Here is a 21,676-nt window from a genome sequence, read left to right as displayed (position 1 = left end):
AGATGTCGGTTCCATGTCATGATGTAGTGGTGATATGGCATGTGGCATCATCCATGCACAAACAGAAAGACAGGAGAACACTGACAGTATTTCTTTTGTGTCTGCATTAGCTTTGCTTCATGAGTTGTAGTTACAGATTGACTTGTTGCGTAGTATGGGGTCTAGGTGAGGTTGTTAGGTGACAGTTGCCTTGTGAGTTGGTCAAGCAGTTTTGAACTTGAAGGATATTCCCACTTGTATCTATTCTTGGGAAGCTGTGTGTTCTACAACTCATTGCAGATATCATGAAATGTATTCAAAAATTGTGAATGTGATACTACAACTACTATACAATTTACTGGATGCATAAGAAAAATTGTGGTGGACTGGGACTCAAACCCAGATTTCCTTTTTTGTCGCAAGCAGTTGCCTTAACCACTTTGGCATCTGAGTACACTTCCAGGACCGACCCAGATGTCCATGAGTCCTCGTATTTGCATCTTGTAATGCTTGCACAATCATGTGATTCCTGCAAGGGAAGAGACTTAATTATGCTTCTCATCAGGTTGCCTTGGCTTTGGCACGAAATACATTAGTGCAGTATCTGTATTTGACAGTGTCTCTATAGTACAGTGCAATGTGCATTCGGACATGCATGCATACGTGGCAAAAAAATTCATATTTGTCACTGGATCCATTATCATCACAAACAGTTGGCTTTCCAATTTTGCCTTTATCATTATAAATCACAGTGAAATGCACTAAACACAGTTCAAACAATTGAAAAAGTAAAAACCTATTATTCGAACTGCCAAAGATCTAACTTGCAAAGCTGATTGAGAAGACTCGCAAGTGCATGACATCATCTGTCAGCACTGAGACACATGTGGAAAGGCAGCTACCGCATGAGTAAGCTCTGTTGAGCTTTGTGTCATGTTCGAATATTGCTCCATCTTTGGTGTGTAAGCACATGAGTAATGGTGATGCTACGTATGTGCTCTCCGTCAGAATGTCAGCTTATGGAGCTAAAATTCAGGTGCCAAATTAATAAAATTAACTGTTGTGAGGTGTGTCACTAGTCGTAGAATGTTTTCTTTCTGAAAATATTAAAGAAATCACTGGGTACTGTGCCTTATCCAGTTGAGAGCTCTCATCATGGTTAATCAGATCTTCCGCTACACGTATTTCCACTGACTCTTTAATAATTGAATACCAGAAAGACTACAGTGCTCAGTTATGGCTGACTTACTCAGTTGCGAAAGGTGAGTGTGACAATCCTACTCAATGCGTGTTTCGTGCACTGTAAATTTTGTCTGACCACTGTAGGTTTTGTCACACTGGCAAAGTGTTCTGTAGAGTCCAGTCCTTCACAATCCCAGATCATCCTTTGCCGAACCAAGAAGAGCACAAGTCTTTGTAGGTATTACTTTGAAATACTGCCTAATTTAGATGAAATATTGCTGGCGTGTGGGGGAGTTGCCCTGGATTCCTCGTGACTTTGTGGATGGTCAATTTTCTTCCTCCTTAAAGCTATGCTGATCTGATGTGGAGAATACTTATTATCTTTAAACAGAGATTTTAAATGCCCCAGCTCCTTTGCAAGGCTGTCTCCAACAGATACATGTGGCTGGTGCACCAACATTCGAATGACGCCCATAGTTTGTGATGACTGATGGCAGCTAGACATGTGCAAATACAGGTATGTATGTGTGGGATTACCGTACATGCAATGCTCCAATGATCCATCCATTTCCCGACTGAACAAGACATCCAAAAATAGCCAAAAGTTGCCTTGCTCCCCTTCCATCATAAATTTGATATTCTTGTAGATGGAACTCAGGCACTGCAGAAAGCGTGACAGTTCTTCTTCACTGTGGGGTGAAACTACAAAAGTATCATATGCATATCACCAGAAAACTTTTGTTTAATTTCTTCCAAATTGAGTACCCTCTCCTCAAAGTCTTTCATAAAAAAGTTTGCTACCAGAGGGAAGAAAATGTTTGACGGAGGATCTGATGAGTCGTGATGGTAGCTTTTGGATGAATAAGTGATGGGAACAGGTGATTTCTTTAATATACCCAGAAAGAAAACATTTTATTACTAAAGACACATCTAATGACGGTTAATGTTATTGAACTGACATCTGAATTTTAACTCTGCTAGTGACAGATTTTATGTATGACACAAATTTCTGCGGGTTTTGTGAGAAGTCTTTTGATAAATTTCTGCTATGCCGAAGGCTTCATGCATTGCCCTTCTGACAGCCAAACATGTTACCTTTAGGAGCAGTCTCTTTGCAGCCCAAATGTTCTTCATGGGTCAGATTCCAAAATATTTGTTCTAGCTAGTCTTCAGAGAAGTTAGTTAGTATTTTTCACACCATTTATATAATTTTAATTATCACAGTAGATTACTGGATTATTTAAGTATCCTCCAGCGATATCATTACGATTGGGGAACATATGTATAAGGTTTATTGTAATAGTAAACAATGTATTTGATCTGAAGATCTGTACAGTTCTCCCCCCCACCCCCCCCACCCCCCACCCCGAACCTCCACCCTGCGTCTGTGTCATAGACCTTCCTAAAAGATTACGTCAGGATGATGCCAGCAGAGACCAGGAATGGTTGTTTACTGTTTATTCATGCAAGTTAATGAATGTGCAACAAATTTACCAATCCTGCCAAGTGTGAGATTTGTTGTGTAATATTCTATCTGAATGCAAAAGGTCCACCCTATTGAAATTTACAGACACATAACCAAAGTTTATGGAAATGTAATGAATGAAACTTCTGTTCAAAAATGGAGCAACATGTTTAATCATGGACAAATGGGTGTTCATGATGAAGGTTGATTCGACTGTCCTCCTGTTGTGCCTGATGAACTCAAGACAAGGTTTTAGGAAAAAGTTCTGCATGAGAGATTTTTCACTGATGTGGACTGAACTTTTTCTGTCCTTAAACTTTAAGATTAGTTCTATATCCAGTTGTTAGTGGTGATTTGGACATTAGAAAAGTGTGTGACAGGTGATATCCTCAACCTTTGACAGGTGAATACAAAAAATAATGAATGGGAGCTCCACTACCTTTATTGCTGGGCGCAACAAGGATGCTTAACTTTTGAACCACATTCTCATGGTGATAAGACATGGGTTCTACATAACTGTCAGGCCCTTCACCAGCTGTACCATGCTGTTGAAACCAACGGTAGGCATTATTATGTAGTGGAACTCTACCTCTTCACCATAACACTTGCTGCTCACATTCTGCCTTGTTGATGAACGATTTGCTTTGACAATTTAAGTGGCAATGCTTTGAACATCCTCCTTTTTCCAAATTGGACTATATTTTGGGTGGGAAGCCCTATGGCAATGACAACAAACTGAAAGAGGACATTAGGGACTGGTTCAACAACTTTGCAGCAATTGAGTACACAGAAGGCATAGGAAAGACTGTGTTTTGAAATCAGTTTTCTTTCATTATCATGAATAAACACACACACACACACACACACACACACACACACACACACACAATTCAAGTTTTTGCAACCCACGGTTGCTTCATCAGGAAAGAGGGAAGGAGAGGGAAAGACGAAAGGATGTGGTTTTTAAGGGAAAGGGTAAGGATCAGACTCTGAATGTGGCTCTCCAGCAGGGATACGACTTCCTCAAATCCTGCCCTGAAATGAGATCCATCCTTCATGAAATCCTCCCCACTCCACCAAGAGTGTCTTTCCGCCGTCCACGTGACCTTCGTAACCTCTTGGTTCATCCCTATAAAATCCCCAAACCACCTTCCCTCCCCTCTGGCTCCTACCCTTGTAACCGCCCCCGGTGTAAAATCTGTCCCATGCACCCTCCCACCACCACCTACTCCAGTCCTGTAACCCGGAAGGTGCGCACGATCAAAGGCAGAGCCACGTGTGAAAGCACCCACGTGATTTACCAACTGACCTGCCTACACTGTGAAGCTTTCTATGTGGGAATGACCAGCAACAAACTGTCCATTTGCACAAATGGACACAGGCAGACAGTGTTTGTTGGTAATGAGGATCACCCTGTGGCTAAACATGCCTTGGTGCATGGCCAGCACACCTTGGCACAGTGTTACACCGTCCGGGTTATCTGGATACTTCCCACTAACACCAACCTATCAGAACTCCGGAGATGGGAACTTGCCCTTCAATATATCCTCTCTTCCCGTTACCCACCAGGCCTCAACCTCCGCTAATTTCAAGTTGCCGCCGCTCATACCTCACCTGTCATGCAACAACATCTTTGCCTCTGTACTTCCGCCTCGACTGACATCTCTGCCAAAACTCTTTGCCTTCACATATGTCTGCTTGTGTCTGTATATGAGCGGATGTGTGTGTGTGTGTGTGTGTGTGTGTGTGTGTGTGTGTGTATACACCTGTCCTTTTCTCCCCCTAAGGTAAGTCTTTCCGCTCCCAGGATTGGAATGACTCTTTACCCTCTCCCTTAAAACCCACATCCTTTTGTCTTTCCCTGTCCTTCCCTCTTTCCTGATGAAGCAATTGTGGGTTGCGAAAGCTTGAATTTTGTGTGTGTGTGTTTGTGTTTGTTTGCGTCTCTATCAACATACCAACATTTTCATTTGGTAAGTTACATCATCTTTGTTTTTATATATTACTTGTATTTCCTTTCTCGTGTATCAGTGTGACCAGTACAGTTTTCCCAACATAGTTTCACGTGATGAATATCAAATAAGAACTAGGCGATAAAATTTACTGTAAAGAATCACACTCAGATGATAGCTGTAAGAATTAATACATCAAATGCTTTGTGGCTGTGTGTAATGTAGATTACAAATTAGAGGTAAAGTTTCTTTAGCAATGACGATTGTGGGGGAATTTTCTTTTCATTGATGTCCTCTTGAAATGGAACATACTTATGTGCTTATCCTTTATATGTAAGTTCAGGAGAACACACACAAGCTGCTGGACCAGTCTTTTTCAGTAGCACTTAGTTGTTTCAAATGATTTGTATTAAGCCTTAGGCATATCACTATAACATGTCAATCTGTTGTTAGGAATCCTTTTATTCATTTCATTGTGAAATGTATTTTCTGAAAATGCATGTCGTAGAGCCTGTTTCAGTGTTTTATGTCTTACACAAATCTTAACATGCCTGACAGAAAAATGTACTCACCTGAAATTCCAATGATTGTTCTGAATAACACATCAATAAAAAGGTAAAACTGTCCTCAATCCAAAGATTGGTTTGAACACCACAGTGCTTAACTAGGCACGGTCCTGTTGGGTATGGTATACCATTGCCTTCCTCTGACCTTTGAACAGCTATTTGTAGGAGGACCTGCAGTTTAATGCAGACTCCCAACTATGATGCACCTTAGCATTTTTCATATCAACAAACATTTCCAGAATGAAGCAATAAGTGACAGACAAAAATCCAAGGATTGACCAGCAGTTGATCATGAGATCTTTGGATCCGTGGTCTGGCACTTTTCCACAAAGCTACACAACACATTAATATTTCATCACAATGTGTGAGTAGAAACTGGATAGTCAGGTTCTTCTACTGCCTGTACCTGTTCAATAATGAGTTGAAATTTGGCAAGAAATCTTACAAACTCAACTATTAAATGATGCATTTCTACACACTGAAGTAGTGACTGTGCAATGTTTTTCTGTCACATTTGCAACTAACTCGGGCTTGTCAACAACTGTCTCTTGTGTGTCTGCACCATCATTTTATCTGTGGTTTCAAGGCATATATGCAGGCTAGTTCTTTTTAAATTTGTGTTTTTAAGTTTTCGCATGCCTGCAGTAAATTTAGTGCTCCTGGAGCATTATCCCCCACCCCCTCCCAATCTAACCTGTGATACAAAACAGTTAATAGAATATGTGCAACACAAGGGAGATGCTTAGAATTTGATAGTGCAAGTTTCAGATTTATTGCTTGCTCAGTAACAAATGTAGTGTTTTACAAGTCATCAGTAGTGATGACTGCTCCATTTCTATAAATATTTCTTTTTTAACACATATTACCATTTTTGTGCCCTCACAAGGTGTCTTCATTTCCCCATCCTTGTATATGTACTCTGGCCACAAATCTGCATCAAAAGCAATGCCTATCTCTGAAAGACACTGCTTGAGTTGCAGTGTAAATTTAGCCTTAAATTTCAAAGCAAATTCAGAAATATTGCTGAATATTATTGGAACAAAATGCCATGGATATTTACGTGGTCTATTCTTGAGTACCTGGTACAGACTTCAGTATGTTGAGCTAGCTGATACAAGTTGCCTTTGTTGACAGAGTTAAATGAGAATGGATCCTGAGTACACAATTCCAAATAAGCATTAGTATGACTCTCTTTCTTTCTTTTGCTGTTGTTAGTGGTAAGGATGCACTTGCTCAGTTTTTCCTGTGGATAACTTGTGCATTTGTGCCTCATTAGCATGGAAGTCGAAGAGCTTGTTTTGTATCAGTAAACGAATTCAGAACTACTACACTGCAGAGATATAAGTGCCATTGAAAATAACTTCACTGTTATGTCTGAGTAAGGACTTGAGGGCCATTAAAGTGTGCTTATGGATCTAACCACTTGCTAGGAGCGAGAAGTATTTTTAAGTTGGCTTTTCGTGCACAGAGATTTATAAGTCTTTAGCATGTGTTGAATAGTTATTACACCATGCCAAATGTGAATGCAGTATATTTGATTTTTTGAGAAACTGTAGTAGCCTTTGGGTGCTTTAGATACTAATTAACTGTGCATTTTAAAAACTTGTGATAACTTCTTGGCTTCCAAACTTGGTAGGTGAGAAGTCTCATTGTGTTTCAAGCCGTCTTATTTGGCATTTACTTCTAATAGTTAAGATACAAAGTGAGAATCATCTTTGCTTGGCGGCTATCACAAAATAATACAGAAATACTAAGTTCAATAGTCTAGTCTATAGATACGAATATGTAAAAATTGTGGAGGAAATGTTACTGTAATCTTAGGCTAGGCAGTTCAATTCTGATAACTCATGGAGCACTGACACTTTATGAAGCACAAAGACGTGTTTTAAAAACCGGGAATCATGTGGGTTGGTTGGTTTATTCGGAGGAGGGGACCAAACAGCGAAGTCATCAATCCCATCAGATTAGGAAAGGACAGGAAAGGAAGGCAGCCATGCCCTTTCAAAGGAACCATCTCACAGTTACCTAAAGCAATTTAGAGAAATCATGAAAAACCTAAATCAGGATGACCGTATGCGGTTTTGAACCGCCGTCCTCCTGAATGCGAGTCCAGTGTGCTAACCACTGCGTCACCTTGCACGGATGTCATGTGGGCACACCAATATTACAGCCATAACAATGTGATACAAGTGCAAGCTATTAACGCAATTCATTTCTGTGCACTAACACATCTTATCCATTTATGATTATTGTGTATGTGTGTGGACACGATAAAATTTTAGTACATGAAATTATTTATGCTGTTCTTTTATCTATAAATTTCTGAATTAAAAATCCTTTGTGAAACAGATTCGTCAAGAAAGAGAATTTTCAATTGTATTTGTATGTAACTGTGCTAGCTGTCATTACATCGGTGGGGGGGGGGGGGGGGGGGTGGAAAATTTTTCATAGAATAATTCATGATTTATTAAATAAAATATATGGAATGTAGTAATGTTTAGTTTTGTTCTAGGCTGTATGTTGCAAATTATCACTCTTATTGTACTGTGATTATTTCCAACAAATTTTACAGGAGAATATGTATGTTGTGAGAATATGTGCACCTCATGTAATTGCATGGTTCCTTAGTACGAGTAACTTACATATCAGCAGATGCACTGTTTAAATAACATACCCACTTACATGCAGTGATGCAGTGTTGTGTTAAAAAAGGACCATTTACACACTGAAGGAAGAGAAGCGATATCTGTGGGGGCTGAGTGACTTCTAGTATAGTGAAGATAGGAAAATGATGAATTCATTTCATAATGTGTTTCAGTACAGCATGAAAATGAATGTCACACATTGAGTTCGCTTCTTCTCTTGTTCACCTCTCCCCTGTTCCTCTCCCCACTCTGTAGATGTAGAAGTAGTTAGAGTTTTGTGTAATTGTGATTGACAGAAACTGAATTTATGGTTGTTGATGTTCTGTCAACAACAATACCCTACTTGATACTAACATTTGGCAGTTTATAAAGAATGCTAAAACATTAAGTGATTATGGCACCACCACTTAATGTTTGTGTGTCTTTTTTGAATTGCCATAACTTTCAAATATCTCACAACATGAAAAAAAGATCTTACTGGTATGTTCTGTACGATAGGTGTTTCAGCATACGGGCAGCATTGTTGGAACCTCATTCACTGTCACTTATGGTGCAGTTTCATGTGGCGACAGCTGTATGGCTGGTGCAGGTGGCCACTGATGCAACTAATGAGACCGAACGAATATCATTCGTGCCAGCCAAGTTGCGAGAGATCACCTTTCCATTGCCGGAACAGGTGCCATCAACACTAAGGTTTGTATATGTATATAAATATTTGAAATCTTTCTGTGTAGATGGTTGATTAGTTTATAAGTAATTTGTGTTCTTCATGATATGGACTATACTAACACCTTTAAAAATAGAACAGAAAAATCCCAAATAAAGGCACCCAAGTGAATTAAAAGACAAATTTCACACGAAGGTACAGTAATGATGGAATCTTTTAGGAGCTAAGAAGAGAAAGGGAATACAAATTTGAAGCAGTCAGTACGATCAGAAGTGAAGGCAAATTGACAGATATTATATTCAGATGCTAGAATAATTAATAATGAAGTTGTGCGTATACTTACTAACTTTCTGAGATAACAGATAATTCTTTGGAAATACCTGTGATTTACAAAGGTAATAGCAGCTAAAAGAGGTAGGAGAAAGAAAGGTAAATCCATAAGGAGATATAGACTGGGACACTCAGATGTTTAGGACGGGTGGTAGGGACAGAGCATCGAGTGACATTATACTGAGTGCATTATACGAAAATTACCTCGAGCAATTAAACAGAGAACCAACTCGTGGAGATAACATCTTGGACCTACTGATAACAAACAGACCCAAACTTTTCGACTCTGTATGTGCAGAACAGGGAATCAGTGATCATAAGGCCGTTGCAGCATCCCTGAATATGGAAGTTAATAGGAATATAAAAAAAGGGAGGAAGGTTTATCTGTTTAGCAAGAGTAATAGAAGGCAGATTTCAGACTACCTAACAGATCAAAACGAAAATTTCTGTTCCGACACTGACAATGTTGAGTGTTTATGGAAAAAGTTCAAGGCAATCGTAAAATGCGTTTTAGACAGGTACGTGCCGAGTAAAGCTGTGAGGGACGGGAAAAACCCACCGTGGTACAACAAAACTACTGCGAAAGCAAAGAGAGCTTCACTCCAAGTTTAAATGCAGCCAAAACCTCTCAGACAAACAGAAGCTAAACGATGTCAAAATTAGCGTAAGGAGGGCTATGCGAGAAGCGTTCAGTGAATTCGAAAGTAAAATTCTATGTACCGACTTGGCAGAAAATCCCATGAAGTTCTGGTCTTACGTTAAATCAGTAAGTGGCTCGAAACAGCATATCCAGACACTCCAGGATGATGAAGGCATTGAAACAGAGGATGACACGCGTAAAGCTGAAATACTAAACACCTTTTTCCAAAGCTGTTTCACAGAGGAAGACCGCACTGCAGTTCCTTCTCTAGATCCTCGCACAAACGAAAAAATGGCTGACATCGAAATAAGTGTCCAAGGAATAGAAAAGCAACTGGAATCACTCAACAGAGGAAAGTCCACTGGACCTGACGGGATACCAATTCGATTCTACACAAAGTACACGAAAGAACTTGCCCCCCTTCTAACAGCCGTGTACCGCAAGTCTCTAGAGGAACGGAAGGTTCCAAATGATTGGAAAAGAGCACAGGTAGTCCCAGTTTTCAAGAAGGGTCGTCGAGCAGATGTGCAAAACTATAGACCTATATCTCTGACGTCAATCTGTTGTAGGATTTTAGAACATGTTTTTTGCTCGAGTGTCATGTCGTTTTTTGAAACCCAGAATCTACTATGTAGGAATCAACATGGATTCCGGAAACAGCGATCGTGTGAGACCCAGCTCGCTTTATTTGTTCATGAGACCCAGAAAATATTAGATACAGGCTCCCAGGTACATTCTATTTTTCTTGACTTCCGGAAGGCGTTCGATACAGTTCCGCATTGTCGCCTGATAAACAAAGTAAGAGCCTACGGAATATCAGACCAGCTGTGTGACTGGATTGAAGAGTTTTTAGCAAACAGAACACAGCATGTTGTTATCAATGGAGAGACGTCTACAGACGTTAAAGTAACCTCTGGCGTGCCACAGGGGAGTGTTATGGGACCATTGCTTTTCACAATATATATAAATGACCTAGTCGATAGTGTCAGAAGTTCCATGCGGCTTTTCACGGATGATGCTGTAGTATACAGAGAAGTTGCAGCATTAGAAAATTGTAGCGAAATGCAGGAAGATCTGCAGCGGATAGGCACTTGGTGCAGGGAGTGGCAACTGACCCTTAACATAGACAAATGTAATGTATTGCGAATACATAGAAAGAAGGATCCTTTATTGTATGATTATATGATAGCGGAACAAACACTGGTAGCAGTTACTTCTGTAAAATATCTGGGAGTATGCGTGCGGAACGATTTGAAGTGGAATGATCATATAAAATTAATTGTTGGTAAGGCGGGTACCAGGTTGAGATTCATTGGGAGAGTCCTTAGAAAATGTAGTCCATCAACAAAGGAGGTGGCTTACAAAACACTCGTTCAACCTATACTTGAGTATTGCTCATCAGTGTGGGATCCGTACCAGATCGGGTTGACGGAGGAGATAGAGAAGATCCGAAGAAGAGCGGCGCGTTTCGTCACAGGGTTATTTGGTAACTGTGATAGCGTTACGGAGATGTTTAACAAACTCAAGTGGCAGACTCTGCAAGAGAGGTGCTCTGCATCGCGGTGTAGCTTGCCCGCCAGGTTTCGAGAGGGTGCGTTTCTGGATGAGGTATCGAATATATTGCTTCCCCCTACTTATACCTCCCGAGCAGATCACGAATGTAAAATTAGAGAGATTAGAGCGCGCACGGAGGCTTTCAGACAGTCATTCTTCCTGCGAACCATACGCGACTGGAACAGGAAAGGGAGGTAATGACAGTGGCACGTAAAGTGCCCTCCGCCACACACCGTTGGGTGGCTTGCAGAGTATAAATGTAGATGTAGATGTAGATGTAGAGTTACTGCTAAATACAAATCAGTCAAGATGCTTTCAGCAAGGGGAGATTATACTACTGCAACAGCGAATGGAATTGTAGTAGGTGAAAGAGAAATGGCAGGTTGGATTAAACTGTAATGAAGACAAGCAAGTTAATCTTGTATGCTGGTGCAGAACACATGTTACAAAAAGCAGGTACCCATTTTTCAAATGCAGCCCTGCCAATGCATTGTCCTTTTATGCCTTGTGTATGCGATACTACCGCCACCTGTATGTGTGCGTGTCGCTATCTGATTACTTCTGTCACCTCAGTGTAAATCTGTGCCATACATAGTTCCTCGGTGTGCTCTTATTCTGAGCTAAAGGTTTGAACTTCCTCATTGACAAATGACATTACTGTATCTCTGTCTAGTTTGCTGAACATATCAATCTTTTGCTTGTTATTTGTAATTCACTGTTGATAAATTTAGGTGACAAAAGTCATGGAATAGCGATATGCACATATACAGATGGCTGTAGTATCGTGTATACAGGGTATAAAAGGCAATGCGTTGGCAGGGCTGTCATTTGTACTCAGATGATTCGTGTGCAAAGATTTGCAATGTGATTATGGGCACACAACGGGAATTAGATATTGAACACGGAATAGTAGTTGGAGTGAAACATATGGGACATTCCATTTCAGAACTTGTTAAGGAATTCAGTATTCCGAGATCCACAGCATCGAGAGTGTGCCAAGAATACCAAATTTCAGGCATTACCTCTCACCATGTTCAATGTGGTGACGATGGCCTTAACTTAGTGACCGCAAGCAGCAATGTTTGTTTAGAATTTTCAGTGCTAACATCCAAACAACACTGCATGAAATAACTGCATAAATCAATGTGGTAAATAAGATGAACATATCCGTTAGGGCAGTGTGGGGAAATTTGATGCTAATGGGCTATGGCAGCAGACGATTGGCGTGAGCGGCTTCACTAGCAGGATGACATCACTTGCAGTGCCGCCTCTCCTGGGCTTGTGACCATATTGGTTGGACCCTAGATGACTGAAAAACTGTGACCTCGTTAGATGAGTCCCAGTTTCAGTTGGTAAGAGCTGGTGATAGGATTTGAGTGTGGCACGGATCTCACGAAGCCATGGACCCAAGTTTTCAGCAAGACACTATGCAAGCTAGTGGTGGCTCCATAATAGTGTGGGCTGTGTTTACATGGAATGGACTGGGTTCGCTGGTCCAACTGAAGAAGTGACTGGAAATGGTTATGTTCGAATACTTGGAGAGCATTTGCTGCATAATCGATATGATTCAGGCAGTGTAGGAAAAAATCTTACCTTCATAGTCACGGATTTTATTGAATTTAGCATATGTTTAAATGAAGAACTAAGTAAGGAACACAAATTTTTTCGTTTTCTACAAAAAAATTCTACTCCGAGATACAGCCCTCGAAAGATGACAGTGTGCATACCATTTTGAAGATGCAAATTTTAGGAAAAATTTTAAAATGCTGTGTCTCTGGAACAGTTCTAGATATTTTGTTGGGTTTTTTATTTGAAAGATAATTGCTTTATGATTACAAACAAATCCTCCATTTGGTCTTACCTGTCGAAGTTCTTTTACTGTAGCGTTCTGAACTTTTTTTTATAATTTATGGATTTTTTTTTTTTCTAAAATATCAATCCATAAAATTTTGATTTTTTTTCTATTGATCAGTACCAAATAGTTCTACATTCCCTGAAAAGGAGAGCTTCCACTTTTAGGTTGAACAAGTTTTATAAGCAACTGAAATTTTTGCCATACATAAAACCTGTTTTATAACCACATTATCACGTAACAGTATCGTAAAAAAAAACCTAGCCTTATTTAACATAATTTTAGTTTTTAAAGATGAGTAAGTGACTCATTTTTCAAGCATTTTAAATGGTACCAAAACGTATTTGAAAGGTCCAAAGACTTAAAGGTTTCAGTTTATACGACTTCTATGCACTCTGTTTTGCACTGAAATTAGCCAGTCACTGAACTAAAAATGTGGTCCACTGCTTCAGTATCTTTATTTGATATAGAGTGATGCCTTCCTGTTGAACCAATAGGAACTGGAACACTTACAATCTTCAAAACATTGTGAACAGGAAGGGAGCACTGATGGCATTCTTGCTGTCCTTCACCTGGAAACCTATATCCAGCAGCTGGTCCATGCAGGGCATAAAGTTCGCTACAGTTTCGTTTAACTCATAACTGGTGTCTATAATCTGCAATCCACCGGTCACAATCATACACACATGCCACAAACATCCCCCTTCTCAGGTCATGAATCTGAATATTATCCTGCTGTTTCTGAGATGTTGGCTGAATGAACGAAATCTCTTCTTTCTTGCTCTTTAAAGTGCGTGCAATATGAGTTTACCCATCACTTTGAGTCCAAAAATGTGTCTTCTGACTTTCTTTCACAGGTGTAGTTTGTCTGGACCATTCTTCTTTCGTCTGCTCATGGAATTCTTCAATTTTCTCTTTGGGTAAAAGAATGAGGGCTGTGGATGTGTGAGATTTCATGACTCTCGTAAAATCCTCAGCATTCTTAATCACAGCTGTATTTGGTCTGGAAAGATTATGTTTTGTAGCATGATGCTTTAGCAGGCCGCCTACACCATCACAAGGCTCCTACCCGTAATCAGTAGCACTTTATACCCAGTCAGTTGGCACAAGGTGACTTACCCATTTCAAACAGCTGGTAACAATTTTTAAAATGACCAGGAGCACCGTCAGAAATAATGATGATCTTCTCTGCCCCTGTTTACAGTTGAAGAATTTTGTGCATTGCTAGCAAAGCATGTGTCAAATCATGTCCTGTGTCATCACTTATAACTGCAATACTTGTAGTCTTGTTTTGAAAATATGTCACTTCCGTAAAAATTGAAACCTGGTCATTACTCCAATGATACCCTTGTACTTCTTGTGATAGAATTACAAACCAGTTCTCAGCAAAATCACAGTGAAGCACTAAACATAGTTCTTCAGCCTGTACACACCCTTTCACTTCTGCAATGTGTTGTTGTTGCAGATTCTTCAGATGCTGGTGTGTTACTGCTTTCACTGACCATTTATGAAGTTCATCAGTGAAACTGTCAAAGGCAACAGTTTTCTTAATTAATTTATTATCCTCCCATGTCGCATATGTAATTCCTGCAGAGTTACCTGGTATGTCTTTCAGACCAAGTGTCTGTAAAGACAGTCCTCCCTTTCCAGGGCAGTCACCACATTCTTGAAACAAACAAGTCTCTCGCATTACGTTACAGACTACTAATGACTTCACACACCCAACCAAGCTTTCATATGTAATGTGCTCCAGTAAGTTCTTCAAAGTTATCACACAAAGTTCAAAATTTGCACAGTACACACATAAACATATGTCTCTAGGTGGGTGTAGAACTATCCTCTTAGGTCATAGTGCATACAGTTTTGATCTTCAAATATGTGAAGTTGTATACCTGCTTTTATAAATTGCAAAAGTTTCATTAATACTGCGAGTCATGTACCTCTTCACTTTCACAACTTTTTGACCTTCAACTGTTACAAAATAGTGTCTCTTTTTTTGCGCTCTGGTGAGTACAGCCCCATTTATCTTCCAGATGAAATGACTGCACTATTTGAATTTGAGCTGCTTCTTCAGGATGACCATAATAGGGATTTGGTCTTCCAAAGACTCCTTTACAGACTTCATGTTTCTTGATTTGCCTACCATTTGCTTTGATAGTGATGGAACGTGGTTCAAAACTGTTTTCTTTGAAAATGTCTCTGGAATAATAGTTAAAACTTGCACCTTTCACTGTAGGATGCACAATATTCGACAGCTAAATTGGTATTTGTGAAAAATTCCTGGCAAAAAGTGCAAGAGAGCTTTGGTTCATTTTCTTCTGAAGATGGAATTTCTACTTTGAAGAGTGTGGTCAGTTTTGCTGTAGTGTATTCATCCATAGCTTCAGTAATTTCTCTGTGCTTTCTTGATGGGTAGAGCTTATGACTCGACTTCACTGACCATGGTTTCTTAACAGGACTAGCACCTACCTCTGTAGTTGACTGATTCAGGGTATTTAATCCTTCCTCTATTGATGCAAAACCTGCAGCATCTGCACCATGGGAGGCTTCACGTTGTTCAGATGGTATCATTCTTGTTATTCTGTCAAACATTTAGAACACAAAAAGCCGTCACTAGAAACATCTTCTCTTTGAAACAGAGTCTTCAAATGAGAACACTTATTCTCAACCTGAACAAAGTCTGTATTTTTTGTTTGTCTTATATATCACATATATAGTGGGAATTAGTGAAGTTCGGTGGTAGGAGGAACAAGACTTCTGGTCAGGTGACTACAGGGTTATAAACACAAAGTCAAATAGGGGTAATGCAGGAGTAGGCTTAATAATGAATAGGAAAATAGGAATGCGGGTAAGCTACTACAAACAGCATAGTGAACGCATTATTGTGGCCAAGATAGATACGAAGCTCACACCTACTACAGTAGTACAAGTTTATATGCCAACTAGCTCTGCAGATGATGAAGAAATTGAAGAAATGTATGATGAAATAAAAGAAATTATTCAGATAGTGAAGGGAGACGAAAATTTAATAGTCATGGGTGACTGGAATTCGAATGTAGGAAAAGGGAGAGAAGGAAACATAGTAGGTGAATATGGATTGGGGCTAAGAAATGAAAGAGGAAGCCGCCTGGCAGAATTTTGCACAGTGCACAGCTTAATCATAGCTAACACTTGGTTTAAGAATCATGATAGAAGGTTGTATACATGGAAGAACCCTGGAGATACTAAAAGGTATCAGATAGATTATATAATGGTAAGACAGAGATTTAGGAACCAGGTTTTAAATTGTAAGACATTTCCAGGGGCAGATGTGGACTCTGACCACAATCTGTTGGTTATGACCTGTAGATTAAAACTGAAGAAACTGCAAAAAGGTGGGAAGTTAAGGAGATGGGACCTGGATAAACTGAAAGAACCAGAGGTTGTGCAGAGTTTCAGGGAGAGCATAAGGGAACAATTGACAGAAATGGGGAAAGAAATACAGTAGAAGAAGAATGGGTAGCTTTGAGGGATGAAGTAGTGAAGGCAGCAGAGGATCACGTAGGTAAAAAGACGAGGGCTAGTAGAAATCCTTGGGTAACAGAAGAAATATTGAATTTAATTGATGAAAGGAGAAAATATAAAAATGCAGTAAATGAAGCAGGCAAAAAGGAATACAAACGTCTCAAAAATGAGATCGATAGGAAGTGCAAAATGGCTAAGCAGGGATGGCTAGAGGACAAATGTAAGGATGTAGAGGCTTATCTCACTAGGGTATGATAGATACTGCCTACAGGAAAATTAAAGAGACCTTTGGAGATAAGAGAACCACTTGTATGAACATCAAGAGCTCAGATGGAAACCCAGTTCTAAGCAAAGAAGGGAAAGTAGAAAGGTGGAAGGAATATATAGAGGGTCTATACAAGGGCGATGTACTTGAGGACAATATTATGGAAATGGAAGAGGATGTAGATGAAGATGAAATGGGAGATACGATACTGCGTGGAGAGTTTGACAGAGCACTGAAAGACCTGAGTCGAAACAAGGCCCCCGGAGTAGACAACATTCCATTGGAACTACTGACGGCCTTGGGAGAGCCAGTCCTGACAAAACTCTACCATCTGGTGAGCAAGATGTATGAGACAGGCGAAATACCCTCAGACTTCAAGAAGAATATAATAATTCCAATCCCAAAGAAAGCAGGTGTTGGCAGATGTGAAAATTATCGAACAATCAGTTTAATAAGCCACAGCTGCAAAATACTAACACGAATTCTTTACAGACGAATGGAAAAACTAGTAGAAGCCGACCCCGGGGAAGATCAGTTTGGATTCCGTAGAAATGTTGGAACACATGAGGAAATACTGACCTTACGACTTATCTTAGAAGAAAGATTAAGGAAAGGCAAACCTACGTTTCTAGCATTTGTAGACTTAGAGAAAGCTTTTGACAGTGTTGACTGGAATACTCTCTTTCAAATTCTAAAGGTGGCAGGGGTAAAATACAGGGAGCGAAAGGCTATTTACAATTTGTACAGAAACCAGATGGCAGTTATGAGAGTCGAGGGACATGAAAGGGAAGCAGTGGTTGGGAAGGGAGTGAGACAGGGTTGTAGCCTCTCCATGATGTTATTCAATCTGTATATTGAGCAAGCAGTAAAGGAAACAAAAGAAAAATTCGGAGTAGGTATTAAAATCCATGGAGAAGAAATAAAAACTTTGAGGTTCGCCGATGACATTGTAAATCTGTCAGAGACAGCAAAGGACTTGGAAGAGCAGTTGAACGGAATGGATGGTGTCTTGAAGGGAGGATATAAGATGAACATGAACAAAAGCAAAACGAGGATAATGGAATGTAGTCGAATGAAGTCGGGTGATGTTGAGGGTATTAGATTAGGAAATGAGACACTTCAGTAGTAAGGGAGTTTTGCTATTTGGGGAGCAAAATAACTGATGATGGTCGAAGTAGAGAGGATATAAAATGTAGACTGGCAGTGGCAAGGAAAGCGTTTCTGAAGAAGAGAAATTTGTTAACATCGAGTATAGATTTAAGTATCAGGAAGTCATTTCTGAAAGTATTTGTATGGAGTGTAGCCATGTATGGAAGTGAAACATGGACGGTAAATAGTTTGGACAAGAAGAGAATAGAAGCTTTCGAAATGTGGTGCTACAGAAGAATGGGTAGATCACATAACTAATGAGGAAGTATTGAATAGGATTGGGGAGAAGAGAAGTTTGTGGCACAACTTGACGAGAAGAAGGGATCGGTGGGTAGGACATGTTCTGAGGCATCAAGGGATCACCAATTTAGTATTGGATGGCAGCGTGGAGGGTAAAAATCGTAGGGGGAGACCAAGAGATGAATACACTAAGCAGGTTCAGAAGGATGTAGGTTGCAGTAGGTACTGGGAGATGAAGAAGCTTGCACAGGATAGAGTAGCATGGAGAGCCGCATCAAACCAGTCTCAGGACTGAAGACAACAACAACAACAACATATATCACTCTTTTATGGATATGCAAATAGCCAGCACACTTCACTCTCCTGTAACCCCAGTCAGAAGACATTTCAAACAGTCCTTTTCACAAAACACACTGCAACTGTGTCAACTGATAAATTACTCATGAAATGACAGAACTCACTGGATGGTCTCAGATTTCTTAGAAGCCTCTTCAGCACTGAAGAACTACAATACGAACTCCTGCAATGAACATCCACAACAAAGAAACTGACAAGAAACAAGAACAAAGTGTAAGAAATATCTGCAACAATGAAAGTGAAAAGAAATAACTGCAACAAAGAAAGTGATAAGAAATAACTGCAACAAAGACAATAGAAATGAACATTGTAACAAAGAAATTAATAAGAAACAACTTCAATGAAGACATACATTACCCTTGAAAGGTAAAAAAAATAATTTTTCAAAATAAAACCTGTCCAACTTAAAAGTGGACACTCTCCTTTACAGAGAATGTAGTACTACATGGTACTAATCAATAGAAAAGAAATCTAACTTTTCTGGATTGGCATTTGTGGGAAAAGAAATCTGTAAATTATAAAAAAGAAATTCAAAAGGTGACAGTAAAAAAACTTTGAAAGATATATTGAAATTGAGGACACTACCGTAATCATAAAGCAATTATCTTTCAAATAAATAATAGAAAAACATTAACAAAATATCTAGAACTGTTACAGAGATACAACATTTTAAAATTTTTTCCGAAATTCATATTTTCAAAATGGTGTTCGCAGTGTCATGTTTGGAGGTCTATATATTGGGGCGGGATTTTTTTTCACTGGGTCACAATTGTCTCCAATTGGTTTGAAGAACATTCCGGACAATTCGAGGGAATGATTTGGCCACCCAGGATGCCTGACATGAATCCCGTCAAACATTTATGGGACATAATCTAGAGGTCAGTTCATGTACAAAATCTTATACTGGCAACACTTTCACACTTATGGATGACTATAGAGGTAGCATGGCTAGTGGGCAAAAGAGGACCTGACATGATGTTAGGAAGTATCCCGTGACACTTGTCACCTCAGTGTATTTCAAAAGTTACTGGTACATTGTTGTTGATGTTACCATTAATCCTTTTGCTGCTGTGGGTTTGTGTACACACGCTGCTACACCATTTCCCCAGGTGCTGTGTACGTTTATACAAGTGCCGTTTGGGTTTTCCTACAGTGCTATGGACATCTGTTTGCGTCCTGAGCAGCCAGCCTCTCACTGCTGCGGATGAGTTACTTCCATGTCTCGGTGAATAAAGAAGCTTTGAGCATTTATCATAGAACATATGTGCCTCATTGTGTGGTCTCATTTCTAAAAACCTTATTGTGATACACTGAATTGTTTATGAGATATGACGAATGTTAAGACCACATGATTCACGATGCACAGAGATGTGAATGGGTGGGTGGCGTATGACTGTCCATCAGATATGAAACACAGTAACTTGAGACATCATTCTGCTCTCAGTTTTAAATAAAATTTTGATGTCCTACCTACATTTCATTCACTGCGATTTATTAGCTAAAATCAACTACACGCAAAATTTACACAATGCATTTCTACCACTATAAACTCTGTAAATATGATGGATAGCAAAAAGAAATTCAGTACTTTATTGAGTGAAGATATCAGACTGTAAGATGTGCAAAAATCAAATTGGGTGATAATTATTTTGTATGGATTAGAATGCCATCTCTCAACACAGGCTCCAGCATTTGGCGAGCAGTATGCCCATAACAAAAGCTGCCCTCAGCATGGAGCATAGAAAGCACTTTTGTATCGAAAAAATATTTATGCTATTAATTAAAACAGTAGATGCAACTTACCTGAACCGTGGAATTTTGACCTCAAACTTCAACTGAGATACCTGAATTCCTTCAAAATGTTCTTTCAGCATAGTGTCATAAAACAAGTTGTACTGTGCTCTCATATCAGACCTGATAGGATTAGTCATGAAAGCTATCCCCCACCAAACTATTATGTCACTGTGGATAATAAATATTAGTAATGTTGGGCATAATTTCTAGAAAGGAAACCAAAAGTGAAAGCTCAGATCACCTATTGAGAACTGATGGAGTAAGTATAAGTGAAATAGTTGGTAAGAAAAGAGGTGGATAATTTCAAGCTTTTTTATGTTTTTAAAAGCGTATGTTACAGTACATCAGAACCAACATTTATTGTCTCAATATTTATGTTGTGGTGAGCAAAGATCCTTCCATTTTATTGATTAGATGTAAATGAAATGCTTGAAATTGATTGTACATTGAAAAAAAGTGTGGAGAATTCAACACAACCTTCCAAAAAACTCTTTTTGAGTACTCACTTGTGTTCAGTTCCATTATTTGGATCTTTAACCGTGTACTTCAGATTTAGCAAACAGCAGTGACAGCTGCAGTGTAGATTCAAAAAAAGCTGAGTTCTTGAATAGAATGAACTGGGCCCATCCAACATTAACTATAGATGTATGTATACACCTATATTTTTTTTCCTTGCAGGGGTTGAGAGAGAAGAATTGCAAAAATATAATGCATAATTCAGAATGAGAAAGTACACTGTTATTAAGGTAGTTGTCAAAAGATGGATATGTTGTGAATTTATGTCATGCATAAGGCTGGTAGATGCGAAGTGAGAAGGGAGGGGGGTGGACAGAGGGGGGGGGGGGTGGAGGGGGGGGGGAGATCTGCAGCTAAAGGTATGCATTCTTGAAAAATAAACCACAAGCAGCCATTGTAGGATCCTTTAATAGTACTACCAGTTTCACAACATGAGAATTGCATCTTCATATACATCTATTTTCAGTTCATTTACAGTCAAAATTTGAATGCATTGGATGTCTCATCATCCCAGTCAGGTCATATTAATTCGTCAAAATAGTGACGAAAGTCAAAAATTAAAACAGGCGGGATAAAGAAGGTGGTCATAGAATGGATTTAGGTCAGAATGGGTCTGATACATTTTGGTGACAACTGTCATGGATGGATGCTGGTGGTATACTGAATGTATATGTGAGCACTGTTGACATATTCGCTAAGTATTCTGCCAGCATTCACCCATGACAGTTCTTGCCAACTTGCATCAAATCCGTTCTGAGCTGACTTCCTCCCGTGGCCATCTTCTTCATCCTGCCAATTTAATAGTTAGCTTTTGTCACTCTCTTGACAAATTAATACAATGTGACTGGGAATGATAGGATGTCTGATGCACTCAACTTTTGCCTGTAAATGATCTGAAAATAAATGTGTCTGAAGATGCAACTCTAATGTTCTGAAACTGGTAGAGGTGTTAAAGGATTTTACAACAGCTGTTTGCAGTTTATTTTTCAAGAACTTACATTGGTGTTAATGCTGTAGCT

The 21,676-nt window shown here is 39.4% G+C and overlaps 1 protein-coding gene across 2 annotated transcripts in view; it reads left to right on the top strand.

Moving 5' to 3' along the window:
• LOC126176036 (ubiquitin conjugation factor E4 A) overlaps nucleotides 1–21,676 on the top strand; it is a 114,834-nt gene that overhangs the window by 15,726 nt on the left and 77,432 nt on the right. For both annotated transcript variants that reach the window (XM_049923170.1, XM_049923178.1), the window contains exon 2: nucleotides 8,288–8,482. In XM_049923170.1, coding sequence (XP_049779127.1) covers nucleotides 8,288–8,482 — 195 coding nt within the window. The remainder of the gene's footprint in view (nucleotides 1–8,287; nucleotides 8,483–21,676) is intronic.

Source organism: Schistocerca cancellata, chromosome 1 (assembly GCF_023864275.1).
Source record: "Schistocerca cancellata isolate TAMUIC-IGC-003103 chromosome 1, iqSchCanc2.1, whole genome shotgun sequence".
Taxonomy (NCBI): domain Eukaryota; kingdom Metazoa; phylum Arthropoda; class Insecta; order Orthoptera; family Acrididae; genus Schistocerca; species Schistocerca cancellata.
This window is presented reverse-complemented; position numbering and strand designations above follow the sequence as displayed.